General features: G+C 47.3%; 1 protein-coding gene across 1 annotated transcript in view; it reads left to right on the top strand.

The window, feature by feature from the left end:
• OSBP2 (oxysterol binding protein 2) overlaps positions 1-17,296 on the top strand; it is a 299,159-nt gene that overhangs the window by 265,195 nt on the left and 16,668 nt on the right. The window contains exons 6-9 of the mRNA XM_036761740.1: positions 1,733-1,835; positions 5,143-5,200; positions 5,621-5,767; positions 15,145-15,390. Coding sequence (XP_036617635.1) covers positions 1,733-1,835; positions 5,143-5,200; positions 5,621-5,767; positions 15,145-15,390 — 554 coding nt within the window. The remainder of the gene's footprint in view (positions 1-1,732; positions 1,836-5,142; positions 5,201-5,620; positions 5,768-15,144; positions 15,391-17,296) is intronic.

Genomic DNA, 17,296 nt, shown 5'->3' with positions numbered 1-17,296 from the left:
TGCACAGGAGAGATGTTGTGAATGGAGGAATGACAAGGTTTGGCAATGTAATGGCTACGTGGAGAGTGTGAAGGAGGAATCCAAGTGGTGGGCCTGGGCAAGTGGGAAGATGGTGGCATCCTTGGCAGCCCTAGGGAACTTTGGAAGGAAAGATAATGTTCAATTTTGGACTTGAATTAGAGATACCTATCTCTAATGGTACAGACAGCTATCCAAGGGGAGAAGAAACATGTCCTGTTCCTCCAGATCTACCCGAGTTGCTAAGAAAATCATCTATATGATCACTAAGAGGGATTTTTGGAGAAATTGTCATCCATTAGGTACTAGTCACTGTCCCTGAAGTGGCCAGTGGAAGTGAGGCTCAGGCAGAGAATTGTGGGTCACTGTCCATCAAAGAGGACTGATCTCACAAGCTGTGATCAAGGTTAGAAAAAGAGACCTCAGGGGATAAGAATGAAAGAGGTCAAACATTCTGAGGAAAAGACAATGATCTTTCAGATAATTTTCCTAGCAAAAGCCCTACAGACACCTTAAACAGAGAATGATAGAGGCTCAGTGCAGCTTTATGTCTTGGGCCACCTCGTTACCTCTGGCTTTCTAGGCCCTGTCCAGGCTGGCACTTAGAGGAACAGGGAGCAACTAGTGAGACTCTAGGGGCCTCCAGGGCCCACGCAGAGAGAGTCATTAGAGAAAGTCCTATCCCAGAAAGCAATCAGTCTCAGTAAACCATCAGCTCCTCATGAGAGCTGGAAGGGGTCTCCAGCACCCAGACAGGTTGGGGTGGCTCGCCTCAGCCCCCATGTCTGTGAAGGAGCTGAAATTTAAACCCAGACCTAGCACTCTTGGTGCAGGAGAGAAAACTAAGCAGGCAGCCTAGAATCAGGTGGGAGCAGATGGCATGGGTACCGACAGGGCAAGCCAGAGTGGACCAGGGAGGACAGAACTGGGATGCTGAGGCAAGCTACTGAAAGCCAGGAGGAGCATCTTAGACACGTTGCTGACTGGGGCCACACCAAGAAGCCTAGGCCTGGAGGAAGGCATCCAATTGGAGGGAACCAAGGGCCAGCCCCTGGCATCTGCATTCCCTCCTGTGAGCTTCCTGTTGGCTCCAGGGCTCTCCAAATGGTCCTCCAGCCTTGGGTTCCCCAGTGGAGAACATGGGCAAAGGGACTTTGAAAAAAAACGGAAAGAAGCAGAAAATATTGAACTGAATCTCAGACTGTCAGAGGGATCAGGAGCTGTTCCAGCCCCCTCCTTCCATAGATGAAAAACCTGAGACAGACCCCAAGAGGAGAGGAAACTCCCCTAGAATCACACAGTGCCAGGCAGCCTTTCACTAATGAGCAGAGGCCACTAACAGTCTAAAAATGGCAGGGCAGTTTGGGACCAGAGGCACCACAAAGAAATACAGATAAAGCAGGGGAGCACTGGCCTCCCACTCAGCCTCACTGTGTACCTTACTGCACAGGGAGGGGGAGGGAGCAGGGGGAAGGGAGAGGGTCATGGGAACCTTAAGGAACTGTGGGAAGGAGAGCTGTGGGTTGGGTTTGTTTTCATCATCATTATTATTATGGGAATGGAGGGGGTACCATGGGAATAGTCCCCCCAGGTTGGGAAGAAGCCTCCTGGAGCATCGAATCATACCTGTCCACGTGGCAGGAAGCTGTATGGTTACATATTAAATCTGTAGACTGACTGGTGGCCATAGGGATAACCTGAAGCATTTTCCTAGGGATCAAAGGGGACCTCAGTGATGAAGATGAGGATACAGAGTATTTTGACGCCATGGAAGATTCATCTTTCATCACAGTAATCACAGACCCCAAAGACAACAGGTACGTCTTTGAACTCATTGTCCCAGCCCACCAGGGAGTGTCACTTCACTAATAACCCAGGACAAATTGCATAAGTCTACCCAGGAAACATTTATCAGGTGCCTCAGAGGCCCCAAAGGTTCTGGGTTCTAGGGAAGATACCAAATGTGGACAAAACATGACCCTGTCCCTTGTGGGGCAGCTGGGTCCTGGTCCTGGGCATACCATTGACTAACTCTCTGTAAAGTACCTTAGGCAAGTTACCCTCTCGGCATCGTGTTTCTTCATGTTTAAAATGGGATTGGGGTTGGGGGAGAGGGGTATTGCTAAACTGTAAACACTCTGGTGGTCCAGGAGCTTCTTCTAACTTGACTGTTCCAGACTCTTCATTCTAACGTCATGGTCTAGATCAAGGGGAGAATTAAAATCCAGAGGACGCAAGGACATTAGAGAAGGCCAAGAGATGGCCTCCTCCGTTTCCACCTGTTGAGATTTTCTCCATCCTTCAGCATCCAGATCCATGAAGCCTGCCTGACTGACCATCTCTGCCCCTAGGGGGTTTACAAGCTGGAACCCAAGAAATGGATCCCAAAAACATGGTGTTGTGGGTGGGAGAAAGCACTGAGTTTGAATTCAGGAGGCCTAGGTATGAGTGTGAACTTGGGTGGATTTCTCCCCCTCTCTGGGCTTCCATATCCTCCGTTGTACCCCAGAGAAGGTAAGCTAGATGTCTAAGGTCTCCTCCAGCTAGAGGTGCTATGATCTGATGCCTGCTCAGGTCCACCCACTTCAGGGGGCCCTTGGATCCAGGCCTTCTCTGGGCAGGGCTCCTTTGGCCAGAGCTGCTTCACTCATAGAAACAAAGGTGCCTGTGTATTCTGTGTTTAAAATAGCCACTGTCAACTCCTGGGTAGTTATAACACGATGATGCTGATGGTTACCCAGCTAGTCAGTGTCTGAGGCATAATTAGAATTGGGGTCTTCCTCTCTTCATCTCGTCTGGCTGTGTCTGTCCAGTAGAGCAGTAACTTCTTAGAGACAAGCCCAGGGCCCTTTTCAGCCTTGCCTCCCAGCACCTGTCATGTTACCAGCCCTTCCTGCTGTTTGCTGGGACTGAAAAGGTTTGTCCTGGAGTAGGACCTGAGAAGTAGATGAGCTGATTCCAAACACCTGAAGGACTGTCGTGGGAAAGGGACATTGAAGAAATTCTTTGTGGTCCCAGAGAAGACACCTGGGACAGGCAGGTTGGACTTCAGTTCCACATAAGGAAGAAGTTTCTTTCACAAATTTCTCACAATGGAATAAGCTGCTCAGTTAGAGACAGGCCAGAGTGGGATAGCCTTCGTATGCATGTCAGGTGGGATGGAAGGGAATCCTCTCCTCGGACAGGAGTGGGACCATCTGCCCTCCAAAGTCCCCTTCACAGGCCCGTGTTCCTATCCATCCTCCCCAGGCTCGCTGCACCTCGACTCTACCACATACCCTTGAAATGGGGGCGTGGCTTTTGGCATCATATTGCTAATGTCTCTACACCTTGGCCACACTTTCCACTTTTCAGCAGTACTTTAAAATCACGTACGTGACTAACATGGGGCATGAGTCTGTAGCATGATGGCATGACCCACCCCAATGCTGGACGTGCCTTTAGTGCTCACCTCTCTGGAGCCCTCGAAGGCTGACAGAGCACTTTCCTTATGCTCGTGAAAAAGAGACAGTAAGTATTGTTATCCCCATCTGCAAATGGGGGAACTGAGGCGCAAAGGAAGTGACTGGCCCCTGTCCCAAAGCTGGTGATGTCCAGACTCACGTCCCCTGCTTCCCAAAGTGCTGGGCTTTCACTAACCACGGTCATGTACCAGGATCAAGAGAGGCTGGCATTACATGCAGAATTATGCACCTGTGTCCCTGCTTCAATCGAGGAGAGAGAGGCAATTTTCATCTCCTCATGGAAAACAAGCATTTATTATGCTCCTACCATGTGGGAATGCAGAAATAAAAATGGCTCAGATCCTACCCTCCAGGAGCTTGTATTATCAAGGGGCAAGGGTAGGAGTGGGACATGATGTATAAGGAGATCTACGTAATGGCAGGCAGAGAGTGCTTGGTCTGGAGCTAGGGGCACCGAGCTGGGCCTTGTAGGGAGAGAAGGATTCACAAAAACAAAGAGGTCCAGGAAGGGCCTTAGGATGAGACCATGCAGTGACTTGGGTGGCACAGTGCGTAGAACCCTGGACCTCACATCGGGAACCCCACCTCAGACACTCAGCAGTCATTTAACTTCTGCCTGCCTCAGTTTACTTATCTGTAAAATGGAGGTGATGATAACACCACCTACCTCACAGAGATGTCATGAGGGCTGAATGAGGTAACACTTGTCAAGTGCTTTGCCAGCCTTAAAGCACTGTGTCAGTGCTAACAGTTGTCATCATCCTCATTACTGTTAGCCCAGTTTCACTGTATCAAGGAGTGTGTGACCAGGAGTGATGTGGAATGAGAGTGGAAAAATTGGAGCCAGCCTGTGGGAGGCCTTGAGCACAATGCTAGCCTAGTGCCCTGGGGGCCCTAAGGAGGAAGCTGGGGAGGGATCAGAGAGGGGAGAGGACAGAAGCACTGGAACATGGGTGATGAAGACCAGACAAGGACTGGAGAGGAAGGGCAGCTGCAGGAAGACAGCTGTGAGGGAGAGAGACTCGCCAAGACTTGGAAGAATTCACTGTGGTTCTGAGAAAATGGTGGCCCCACTAAGAGAAAGGAGGAAGTCTGGAGCAGGGGGAATAGAAGCACAACCAGGAAATCGTCTGGTCCAGCCCAAGGCCAAGAGGCTCCAACACCCATCCAGGAGGGGCTGCATGTGTCCTGGGGCAGGGACGGTTCACCTCAGAATGGGGATGATTCTGCCCACAAGGTTCTCACTGCCTTCCAAAGGATCCATCGCTCCTTCACAGATCCTGAGTTCTTGCAGTGGGAGCACTCCCTCACCAAGACAGATCAGAGCTCCTCTGTCTCTTCATACAGGCAGGATTCAGGGGTCCTAGGACCATAAAGTGAGGGGTGGAAAGGACCCTGGTGATCACTTGCTTCCCAGCCAGTGGGATGAACCTTTGTGGTCATCCTAGCAAGACTGGCCCCTGGACAACAGCCATAAACCAGCCTAGGAGAACCTATAAGAGCTTGCCCTCTACAGGCCTTTCCTGGAGGGGCTCAGTAGGAAAATTACTTGGTTAAGCTGAGGTACCTGAAGATAGTCCAGTTTGGGGGAGTCATTCAGTCTTTTGGATAGCAGAGGTTGGTCCTATAAATAACCACCTGACCTTTGTGTTTTCCACAGATCTGCTGAAGGTGGGAATGAGGCAGGCCCAGTGGATGACTGGAATGCAGAGGACCATGTGAGTAACCTGGACCAGAGAGGGTGGGCTCCCAGGGATGGTGGGCTAGAAGCCAGGGCACATCTTGACCCTAAAGACAGAAATGAACTTTCACTGGGGTCTTTTCCAAATTATGACGCTTCTGTCTGAGAAAGGGACAGGAGCTGCCTCCACCAGAGGTCTAGAGCTCCCCTTGCTCAGAAGGCAGCTAGAAGGCAGTGAACCTAGTGGATGTCTGAGGGACGCAGTACCCCCATAGTTCCAGGCCTGCCTGGGAGACAGAAAGTCTATTTACTGCCCGGGCGACCGAAAGTCTATTTACTGCCCGGGCGACCTGAGCCGTCACCACCAAAAAGGAGAATATTTCCTGGGATTTTCTTCCTGCCTTATTGACCAGGCTGAGGCCCTGGTCCCCAGCTCCTCCTTCTGATTCTTTGGCAGGTGTTTGGGAGTGCCACGCACATCCTGGGCATCCCGCCCAAAGTCAAGAAGAGGACGCGCATCCCTGACAAACCTAACTATAACATTAACCTCTGGAGCATAATGAAGAATTGTATCGGCAAAGAGCTGTCTAAGATCCCCATGCCTGTACGTGAGCGGGGCCCAGGCAGGGGCGGCTGGGGGATGTGCCCACAGGGGCCTGATGATTTTCAAAACTTTACATTTTAAACCCCAAAGTGAAAAGTAACCCTAAGTCTGTCTGGTAACAAAGTTTTGAATTTGTAATAAAGATGGTAATAGTATTCCTGTTACTATAGGACCTGGAGGGTGGCCTTTCCCCGCCCTAGCCCTGGGAGGCCTGTGGTACAAATATTATCTGCATTTTACAGATGAAGAAACTAAAGCTTAAGAGACAAGTGACTTGACAGGGTTATCCAGTTGATACGTGCAGTGCTCTTTGGCCATGCCATACTGCTTCTCACTTAGTTGCGGCCCTGACCTGTTCTCCCAGCACTGCCTAGGAATACTTGGGAGCTCCCTGAAGCTGGGATCATGAGGCCTCAAAGCTCAACCACACAGGGTCACACACAGAGCAAGGGTGAGAGCCAGAGCTTGTTGGGGTCATCAGAGCGAGGTTGGGTAAAAGGGAGGACATGTTGCTTGTGCAGATCCAGAAACCAGAGGAGAGGAGTGTGCCACAAGCACTTGGGCAAATGTCATGGCAAGCAGAAATGCGGTGATGTTTGTCAGTGTGGCATATATTGCAGATCTCTGGAAACAGACCAAAAAAACCAGCATATGGCAGTAATGAGGGACTCTGAACGAGTCACACTGTCTTCTGGAATGCATGCTCTCTATCTAAAGCCAAGGAGCAAACCGTTTCTTGACTTGCCTTGATGATCATTCCATCCTTCCAAAAGTGGAGGAACCAACTGAGGGAAATTCTACCCTGGACAGGATTTTCACTACCAAGGGGAAGAGAGTCGCTGGGGTAGGAATGGTGGGACCATTTGGAGGACGTGACCCCTCCACCTTGACATCTGTGATACACAAGGAGAGGAAAGTTAGGGATGTTTTGGGAGAGCCAATTCCAGAGAGAGGATAGGTGGGATCTGCAAATGAAACAAAATGGAGAAAATTGGCCAATACACTGGATAAGAAGCAGGATTCAAAAAGATCTTGACGTGTTTGAACACGGAACCAAATTGAATACAGATAAGCCTCCTCTGGAAGTCTTACACTTAGATGAAAAAAATTGACTTCAAAAGGAGAGATGTCCAGAGAGCACTTGCTCTGAAAACAAGTTAGTGCCTTTAGTGGACTGCACACTCCATGCGAGGCCATAGTGTGACATAGTGTGGCAGCCAAAAAAGCAGCCTGAGATGGCGATCCGAGGTGGCAGAAGACAGGCAGTGCCCTTCTGCTGCTGCTGCTTGGTCATGTCCCACCTAGAGTCTTGGGTACAGGTCTCAAGACCACATTTTAGGAAGAATCTTAGTACGTAGAGAATTTCCAGAGGAGGCCAAACCGGTTTGGTGAAGGGCTTGGTTAGGTTCCTGCCACATGAGGACCGGTGGAGGGACCTGGGAATATTCAGCCTCTAAAAGAGAGTTCTTAGAGGGATGGTGGTCTATTATAGTGGTTTATGATTATGTTCAGGGTTGTCACCCCCCCTTATTCTGCTTGTCTGAGAGGCAGAACTAGGAGAAATGGGTAGAAACGACAAAGAGGCAAATGAAGGGAAAAGGCTCTAACAGATCAAGGTATTCAGAAGTGAAATGGGTTCTGAAATGGACATGGCAGCCTGCCCATCAGTGGAGATCTTCAAGTTAAGAGGTCTTTCTCTGGGTATGTTGTAAGAAAAATTCTCCTTCACAGAATTGTTAGTGCTAGAAGGAAACGCAGTGACTACCTGTCAAACATTTGGTCAGTGTGCATTTATTAAGCACCTGCTGTACGCCAGACACTGGACTAGGGTTACAAACACAAAAGTGAGACAGTCCCTGCCCTCAAGGAGATTATATTCTACTAGAAGGCCAACTCATACCTCAAAAGGAACCTTTGTTAATACTCAAAAAATTGCAGAGAAAAAAAGATGATAGACCAATATATGACCAATTTTGATGCAAAGATTTTAAATAAGATCTAGCAAAAAGACAATAGCAATGTTTTTAAGAAATATAGTCATTATGACCAAGTTGGATTTGTAACACAAATATGAGGATGGGTTAACATTAGAAAAACAATAAACATTAATGATATGAAAAACAAAAACATCTAAAACCACATGGTTAAAGAAAAAGCCTTTGACAAAAGTAGGAAACTCATTTATGCTTTAAACCCTACAAAAACATAGGCATAGAAGGGGCATTTTTGTATATGATATGGAGAGATATAGACGTATAACCGAAAGCTAGCATTATTTGCAATGGGCAAACATGGAAGCTTTCTCAATAAGTACACGAGTAAAGAAAAGATAACCCATCTTTCCACTATGATTTCACATAGTTCTGAAAATGCCATTTAGATCAGTAGTAAGACTAGAAAGAAAATAAAGGCATAGACATTGGCAAAGAAGAGACAGGTATCCATGTTAGCAGATGACATGATAACTTACTTGGAGAACTCCAGAAATTTGGGGGGAAAGCCCGAATTGAGGCCACACTTTCCATTAAGGAGCCGAATACATCGTGAATCCTCAAAATATCATCATTCTGTATAGCAATAATGAAATTCAGGAAGAAATAGGAGAAAGGAAAATCCCATTGAAAATAACTACAAAATACAGCAGCCGTCTGGGAATCAGTCTTCCAAAACACATTCAAGATTTGTAGAAATAAAATTAACAGAACACTCATTAAAAATGAAAAAAAGACTTGGATAATTGAAGGAATATTTGTTACTTGTGGTTGAGCCACAGCAATACAAAAAATATGATTTCTGCCTAAATTAATTTACAGATTTAGTATTACACCAAACAGTTGAAGGGGAGGAGGAGGCACATACTTCACAGAGCTAGGCAAAATAGCGATTCATTTGTGGGAACAAAAGATCTAGAATCTCAAGGAAAGTAATGTGATTGGGGGAAGAACTAATGAGGGAACATCAGTCCCATAGTTCAGATGATACTATGAAGGTATTCATCATCAAAACCACAAAGACCAGCAAAGGTGACAAAAGACGGGTATCATCTTTTGGAGAACTTGTGGTAAGCCTAGCACACCAGTAAATACTCTGTGGGTGGCACCGTGAGTTGGTCCAGCCCTTCTGGAAAGAAGTTTGGAATTATGCTAAGAAAGCGACTATCACTTTTGATTCAGATACACTATACTATTAAACATATGCTCCAAGGAGGTCAGTGATAAAAAGAAAGGCTTCGTATACACTGAAATAGGTTTTACTATCAAATTCGTAGAAGCAAAGAACTAGCAAGAAACCAAATGTCCATCAGCTGGGGATGGAATGAAGCAGACTGTGGTGCGTATCTGTAATGGAATATTACTGCACTGGATGGGGAATGCAGAAAAGTCTTATGAACTGATGCAGTGTGAAGTCAGAAGAACTAGGAAGACAGCAGACACAGTGACTACAACAATGTTAATGAAACAATCTCCGTGAACACTGTGAAACTATGATGACCAGGGTTGGCCTCAAAGAGGAGATAGAAAAAGGTCCCTTCCTCCTTTGCAGAGGCGGAAGACTGTGGGTATGGAATATTAACTCTAATGTCATACTTGGTAAATGCTTAACTGAGAAAGCAGAAATAAATTCAGGCATGCGGGTCATATAAAAATAAAAGATACCAACTAAAACTTATTTTTAAAAAAGTATAAAAATTGGTGCTGGCTAAAAAATTTTGAAGTCAAATCAGCAGAACAGACTAATAAGCAAGAATCAGAAGTCACTAGACTAGCATTCTGTAAATGCAAGAATACAGTTTATCTGAGGAAGACCTCCCTGTTTGGCAAGACCCGATGGTGACGATGGAAGGCAGTTGTGTGAAATTAGACTTAAAGCAGTTTTATATCATATTGCAAGCTCAAAATAGAAACATTATCTGAATGTGAAAGGTCACACTTTAAAAAGTTAGATGAGGACTTGGTCAGGGGAGAATTCATAGTGAACCAAGGAATAGAAGAGATCTCAAAAGATAAAATGGGTTATTTCACTTACATGAAACAGGAATAAAATCAAAGCACCTGCTAGAACAGGAAATGAAACAATCCGCCAGGAAAAGAAAATCTTTGCATCTCAAGGGTCTCATATCTAAGAGACATAAGAAATTAAAACAAATATCCAAGACCAGATAAGTAGTCAAACTGCAGATAATTACTCCAAAGTTGTTAGTAAGATAAGTAGAAATGAAAACAACTCTCAGTTTTTACCTCATGCCTAGCAAATGGGCAAAAATAACAATCACTGAGAAAGGCAGTTCCTGATTAAGCTTGGAATTGGTATAACCATTCTAGAAAGCAATTAGGAGTTCTGCTAAGAAAGGGACTGAAATGTCCATATCCTTTGACCCTGAGACCCCATCCCTCGCTCTGTATAATACCATTTTTTATGGTAACCTAGAACTGGAGACAGAGCAGTGCCCATGCATTGGAGAATGGTGAAGCAAATTGCGGTACATGAATGAAATGGAGAATTACCGTACCGTAAGAAACACTGACTGAAGAATTCAGAGAAGCCTAGAAAAACTCGTATATGTCGATACAGAGTCAGGTCCGCAGAACCAGGAAAACTGTATACACACTGACTATAGTAATACAAATGGAAAAGAGCAAAAAAGAAGTACTTTCTAATCGTTTAGACCATGGTTGGCCCCAGACAGGAACTGAGGAGCTGCCCCCTCCCCTTGAGTGAAGATGGGGGACTGTGGATATAGAACATTACATGCACTTTCAGTCAGTTAGGCAACATGTATGGAGTGCGTGGCATTAGCAATGTAAAGACCTGTGGTTCGCAGTTGTGACCAATGCTCTAGTCTGGTCAGTTTTGCTGAGTTGGTTTTTTTCCTCATTCTTTTTTAATCTATAAGGAATGTCTTGCTGGGGTAAAAGATACATATTTCAGAAATGAATGTCTTATAAAAATAAAAGTATCCATAAATTAAATTTATTTTTAAAAAGAAAACAGAGGGAAAAGAGACACTCTAGCAATTCCTTGCTCCCTCCTCTCTAAAGACATAGGACTTTTGGAGAGGAGTACAGTGATGGAGAATCAGCATTTCAAAAGAGCCAGGGGACCTGAGATATCATGGCCTTGGACCCTAAGCATGAACCCCAGGTTCCTCTTCTGTAAAATATGGATACTTATGCCTATAAAGAAATAAGTGAGGCAGCCTGCAACAGGGGCCCTGGATTGGGAGTTAGAGGGTCTGGATTCCAAGACAGCGCTTGCTATCTTTGTGACCTTGGGTAAGTCACTTAATCTCTTGGGGAACTCAGTTTCCTTGTCTGTAAAGTGAGAGGCTTGGAATAGATGGTCTCTAAGCTTCCTTACAGCTCTGATCCTGACTGGTTGTCTCACCCCCGCTTGAAACCTCTCCAGTGGTGAGGAGCTTACTATTTAGTACTGTATTGTATTGTTGGACAACCAGGGGAGAGACATTTCCTTAGCTGGTGTACTGTAAGCCCCAGGCGGCCGGTGCTGTGTGACTTTGAACAGGTCACTCCACTTCTCTGAGCCTGTGTCGTCTTCTGTAAAATGGTGTAGTAACTCTTGTGCTCCCTCGCTCACAGGGACAGTCTGAGGATCAAATGAGGTCTCATGTAGAAAACACTTCCAGTTGTAAAGTGCCATAAAAATCTCAGTGGTCATTTTCTCCATTCCTGTCACTGAGCAGATTCCCCATTCCCAGTTACTACCATGACAAATGGAAGAGGAAAAATCTTGGCAGCTGGCCTCCCTCTGGAGTATTGCCCAATATCTGAGGAAGCCGCCTCACCAAGGCTGTCATTGTGCTCGGCATTTTAAAGAAAGTAGGGATCACTTCCCTAAAATGAGCCCTCAGGCCGAGCCTCTCCCCCAGATCGCTCTGTCAGAAGCCCAAGTCAGAGTCTGTGAAGGGGCTAAAGATTGGTGCCTATTGCCCTTCCAAAAGGGAAGCTGCCTCACTCCTTGTTCATGTCAAGGCTTCAGCCTCACCACCATGCTGTGGCTCTGAGGGAGTTTTCGGTGTGCTCCTGACTGAGTGGGCTTATTCAACACATGAGTAAGAACACCGCTTGATTCTCTCAGTTGTCAGTCTGTCCCTCTCCCTAGAGGGGCACTCTCCCAGGAGATGCAACAGAGCTGCTTGTTGGGAATGTTGTTGGAGGTTCTCAAGGTTCAGGTCAGGAGTGGGATGAGACATTTCAGACTCCTGACCAAGTGGCCTTGGAAGTAGTGCTTGCAGATCCCCAGGGAAGAGGAGTGGGAGGCAGTCCATAAAACAATGCATGCCGCTTTAGAACAGCTCCAGTCATCAGAAAACTTTCCTTCTTGTTGAACCAGAGCCTGCCTCTGCACCTTCCCCCTGTTGCTACCTGGTCAGGCACATGGGGGTCAGCAGAACAAGGCTGAGCTCTTTCATTTGATAGCTCTTCCAATAAAGTCAGTGGTCAATCAGCCAGTAAGCATTTATTGAGTGCCTCCTGTGTGCCTGGTGCTGTGCTGAGTCCTGGGGATACAAAGAAAGGTAAAAGACAATACTTGCCCTCAGGGAGCTCACTGTCTGATGGAGAAAGCATTATACAAACAACTATGCACAGCCAGGCTGGAGACAGGATAAACTGGGGGTAAACAAAGAAGGAAGACATGGGCTCTAAGAGGGATAGAGAAAGTCTACTAGCAGAGGCAAGATTTAGCCGGGACTTGAAGGAAGCCAGGGAACCCAGGAGGCAGGAGTGAGGAGCACAGTGATCCTGGGCATGGAGGACAGCCAGTAAAGAAGTCTGGAGTCAGGAGGTGAAGGCCAGTAGTTGGAGCGGTGGATGGGGCTGGGAAGTACCAGCTCATAAACAGCTTTAAAAGCCAAACAGCAAGTTTTGTATTTGATTCTGGAGGTGATTTATTGAACATGGGGCTAACGTGATCAGAGAAGCACTTTGAGAAAATCACTTAGAGAGCTGAACAGAGGAAGGACTGGAGTGAGGAGAGACTTGTGGCAGGCAGACCCACTGGCAGGCTACGGCAGTGGGTCAGGATTGAGGTGATGAGCTAAACTCGGGTTGTGTGAGAGGGAAAAAAATGGTAAGTATATGAGAGGTGCCGTAAAGGTAAAAAGACTTAACAACAGATTGGCTGTAGGGGTGAGAGAGAGTAAGTAATCCAGGATGATATGTAGGCTGTGAGTCTGGGTGGCAGGGCAGATGGTAGGACCCTCAGGAAGAGGAGACGGGCTTAGGGGTAGAGACACCTTGGGCTTAAGATGTTTACAGGACATCCAGTTTGAGAGGCAGCTGGGGTTGTGATACTGGAGGTCAGGACTAGATACATAGAGAAGATAACATGGGAGCAAGTGAGAGGAGAAGACGGCCCAAGGCAGAGCCTTGGGGAACACCCGCAGTTAGCAGATGTGACATGGGTGGAGATCCAGCCAAGAAGGCTGCGGAGCTGTCAAGTGGGTAAGAGGAAAACCAAGAGAGTAGTGTCACAAAAACCTGGGGAGAAGATAGTATCCAGGAGGAAGGGGGCTTAGTGGTGTTAGAGGTTGCAGAGAGGGCAGGAAGGATGAAGACCGAGAAAAGGCCACTGGATTAGGTAACTAAGGGGTCATTGGTAAGTTTAGAGGAGGTAGTTTGTGTTGAATAAGCCAAACTGCAGAGAGTGGAGAAGGAAGCTTCTAAAGGAAAAGAAGAGGAGACGTAGATTGTTGACAGCCTTCTCCGGGAGCTTAGCCAGAGAATGGAGAAGAGATACAAGAAGGGAGGTGGCAGAACTACACGGATTGAGTGTGAGAGGTTGTCCAGAAGCAGCCAGAAGACAGGGAGAGAACAAGGATGACAGAAAGGCAGTGTGCCCGATAAAATGGATTGGGAGGGAGTAACTTCTCTATACGTGGAGGGCTTTTCCTCAGTAAGGGGAAGAGCCATCTCCTAACGTGAGATGGTGAAGGATGGGAGAGCGACATGTATGGGTGATGTGAGACGAGGAGGAGAGGGAGCTCTTGGTCAATTACCACAGTGGGCAGGGGAGCCGTGGGAAGTCTGAGGAGGGATGAGGAGGTCTGAAAGAGTTGCTGTGGAGGTTGGCATGGTGAGGTGATCAGGGAGGCAGGGAGTAGGATTGCCTAGCAGCAGCGAAGGCCTAGTTGAAGTTATGTGACATAAATTTGTTGTGGACCTAGGGAGAATGGATGTGTGATTTTTCTCCAGCTTCATTCATCAACACATACACAGGAGCAAAGGCAGGAGATGGTAGGAGCGATCCAAGACTGAGGGTTAGCAGGGCACAACAGAAGGATGAGGTTTCCAGGGACTTAAGAGGGGAGGACAGCACAGAGTTGAGCTGGTTGACCAAGGGGTCAAGATGGGGAAGGGAGAAGCATGTGGCTAGAGCAGGGAAGATAGCCTAGGAAAGATCTGAGGGGTTGAGGACCTGGAGGTCACAGTGAGGAGGAAGAACAGGGTTTGGGGTTACACAGTAGAGGGGAAGGTAGAATGACAGCAGAGTGTGATCACGTGAGGGAATTTGAGAGTCTGTGGACATGGAGGTGATGGTGAGATCCAGGATCCCTGCTGATTCTGTCTTATCATCTCCTGTCAAGTCAAGACTTGGTGATTAACTGACCCAAAGGATCAGTGATCTTGGGACTCTAATCTGTGATCCTGTCGTTCTCATTCAGGATGGCATCCAAATGTAGCAGCTTTGAGGTCTGCAAAGGAAAGCACATCTCTGCCTCCTGGCTTCCTTATCCTCCCATCTACGGGAAGCCTTTGCTGATCCCCCTGAATTCTAGTGCCTTTCCTCTACTGATCATTTTTTAGTAAATTTTCTTTTTTTCTTTCTTTTTTTGAAGCAATTGGGATTAAGTGACTTGCTTAGGGTCACACAGCTAGTATCTGAGGCCAGATTTGAACTCAGGTCCTTCTGACTCCAGGCCCAGTGCTTCATCCCTTTCTGCTAATTATTTTTAATTTATCCTGGCTGTGGCTTATTAAACCTAGTTGTTTGTGTATCGTCCCTCCCTCTTTAGACTGTGAACTCCTTGAGGGCAAGAGCTGTCTTTTGTCTCGCTTTGTATCCCCAATACTTAGTACACAGTTGGCACTTAATAAATGCTTGTTGATTAACTGTGGTACATAAGTGTGTGTGTGTGTGTGTGTGTGTGTGTGTGTGTGTGTGTGTGTATAGATGAGTCATCTGAGCTTCCCAATAGCCCTGTAATAAGGAAGCGCTATTCTTGTCTCCATTTTGCAGAGGAGGAAGCAGTTAAGTGACTCTCCCAGGGTCTCCTTCCAGCGAGGGCAGCTATCAGCAAAGCCTGAAAACTTGTCCAAAGCTGAGCCACTGCAGCCTTTGTGTTGTTGTCTCTGCAGGTGAATTTTAACGAGCCCCTCTCCATGCTCCAGCGGCTCACTGAGGACCTGGAGTACCACGAGCTGCTGGACAAGGCCGTCAAGTGCGAGAACTCCACAGAGCAGATGTGCTTTGTGGCTGCCTTCTCAGTGTCTTCCTACTCCACCACTGTCAACCGCATAGCTAAGCCATTCAATCCCATGCTGGGAGAAACCTTTGAGCTGGATCAGATGGAAGAAATGGGCTTTCGTTCCCTCTGTGAGCAGGTAGGGAGCATGCAGGCTCTCAGCCCACGGGGGATCAGTTCCTGGCTTGGGGGGGTGGGGTGGTGTTAGGGGATCCCCGAGGTCCCTTTGTAAATACCTGGTAAACCTCCAGGCACACAGAGATGTGATCTTGGGGCATCATTGCCAATAACTGTAATGATCCTGTGGGGCTAGCTGGCCTGCTTCTAGACAAGGCCCATGAACCTCCCTCAGGACCCTGCCTTCAAGGCAGAGGCTGCCCACTTTGTGCAGAGGTGTCAGAGGCAATTTTGGAAAGAATTTGAATGAGACCACCTAATGGTTTTCGCTCTGAGTGGAGGTTGGATTTTCTTAAACCACTCAGTACATGAAAGGAAGCAGGAAAACTAACAAGTAGAGAGTGTGGCCTCAGTGCCTAGGGGAGCTGCAGAAGAAAGGAGAGGAAATCAGAGACATTTGGATCTGGAACAGAGGCAGTGAGAGGCAATGCCAGATCAAGGTATCAGAGGGAAGGAAAGAACAAGAGTGTTAGAGAGGTGGGAAGGGACCGGGTCAGGAAGAACTTTAAACACCAGCCATTGGGTAGGGCATGACATGGGCAGCTCTCAGACATTGGAGTGGAGCGTGAATTCGGACGGGGACAGACTCAAGGCAGGGAGAGGAATTAGAAGCTATTGCATGCGGAAATATGTCTGATGGTATCATATTTCCTGCCTTCTCAATGGGCGGGGAGGGGGACAATTTGGAAACGAAAATACAAATTTTAAAAAGATCTTGAGATTGAAGAGAAGATGTGTACAAGAAATGGGAAGTTAGAGACAATGAAATGATGAAATATGGCCACATACTGGATACAGAGGATGAATGCAAGTGAAGAGCTGAGGAGGACACCCTCCATGGTCTTACAGAGGTTGAAAAGGAGAAAGGTTTAGGGTAAAGAGTTCTGCTTTGAACATGTTGAGTTGAAGCGTCAATGGGGCATCCTAGTTTGAGATGAACAAAAGGCAATCAATCAGGGCAGAATCCACAGATCTGGGAATGATCAGCAAAGAGATGTTAATTGACTCTATGGAAGCTGAGGAGATCAGCCAGGGAGAGGGTATAAAGAGTAAAGAGCCCAGTACCAAGCATGGGGGATGCCCACGGTGAGAAGCACAACCTGGATGGAGATCCAGCAAAGGAAGCTGATGGGGAGAACCAGGAGAGGTGGTGTCATGGAAGCCTAGAGAAGAGAGCGCGCCTGACAGTGTCAGGGGCCACAGACAGGCCAAGGAGAATGAGGACTGAGAAGAGGCTGTTGGGTTTGGTGACTGGAGGGAACAGGTTCAGTTGAATGATGAGACGGAGGTCTGTCTAAACCACAGGTGGGGAACCTATGGCCTCAAGGCCACATGTGGCCCTCAAGGGCGGCCCTTTGACTGAATCCAAATTTCCCAGAACAAATCCCTTTCATGAAAGGATTTGCTGTGTAAAGATTCAAAGAGCTGTACCCAAGGACCTAGAAGGCCACAAGTGGCCTTGAGGCTGTGGGTTCCCCTGCCCTGGTCTCAGAGAGTGAGAGGAGGTGAGGTGGAGGCATTGAGTGCAAAGGGCCTTCTCAAGGAGTTTGGCCACAAAAAGCAGGAGAGGGAATATGGTTGTATCAAGGATGAGGAGACATGGGCATGCTTATAAACAAGGAGTGATTAGAGTTAAATGAGAGAATAGGGATGAGTGGGGACAGGAGAGGACAGCCGAAATGGTGAGAGGTGTGAGGATCACTGGAAAGAACCTGGGATGTGTAGTTCAGAAAAGAGAGGAGTGAGCAGGGCCATCAGAGCATTGGCTCCAAGTGTTCGAAGAGCTGGTCCTGGAGAAAGAGAAATTCAGTTTGCTCTGCTTGACCTTAGAGGATAGAACTGGGGATGGTGGAATTTCCAAAGAAGCA

The sequence above is a fragment of the Trichosurus vulpecula genome, chromosome 1 (assembly GCF_011100635.1).
Source record: "Trichosurus vulpecula isolate mTriVul1 chromosome 1, mTriVul1.pri, whole genome shotgun sequence".
Taxonomy (NCBI): Eukaryota; Metazoa; Chordata; class Mammalia; order Diprotodontia; family Phalangeridae; genus Trichosurus; species Trichosurus vulpecula.
Note: the sequence above shows the minus strand (reverse complement) of the source record. Positions and strands in the feature narration are given on the sequence as shown.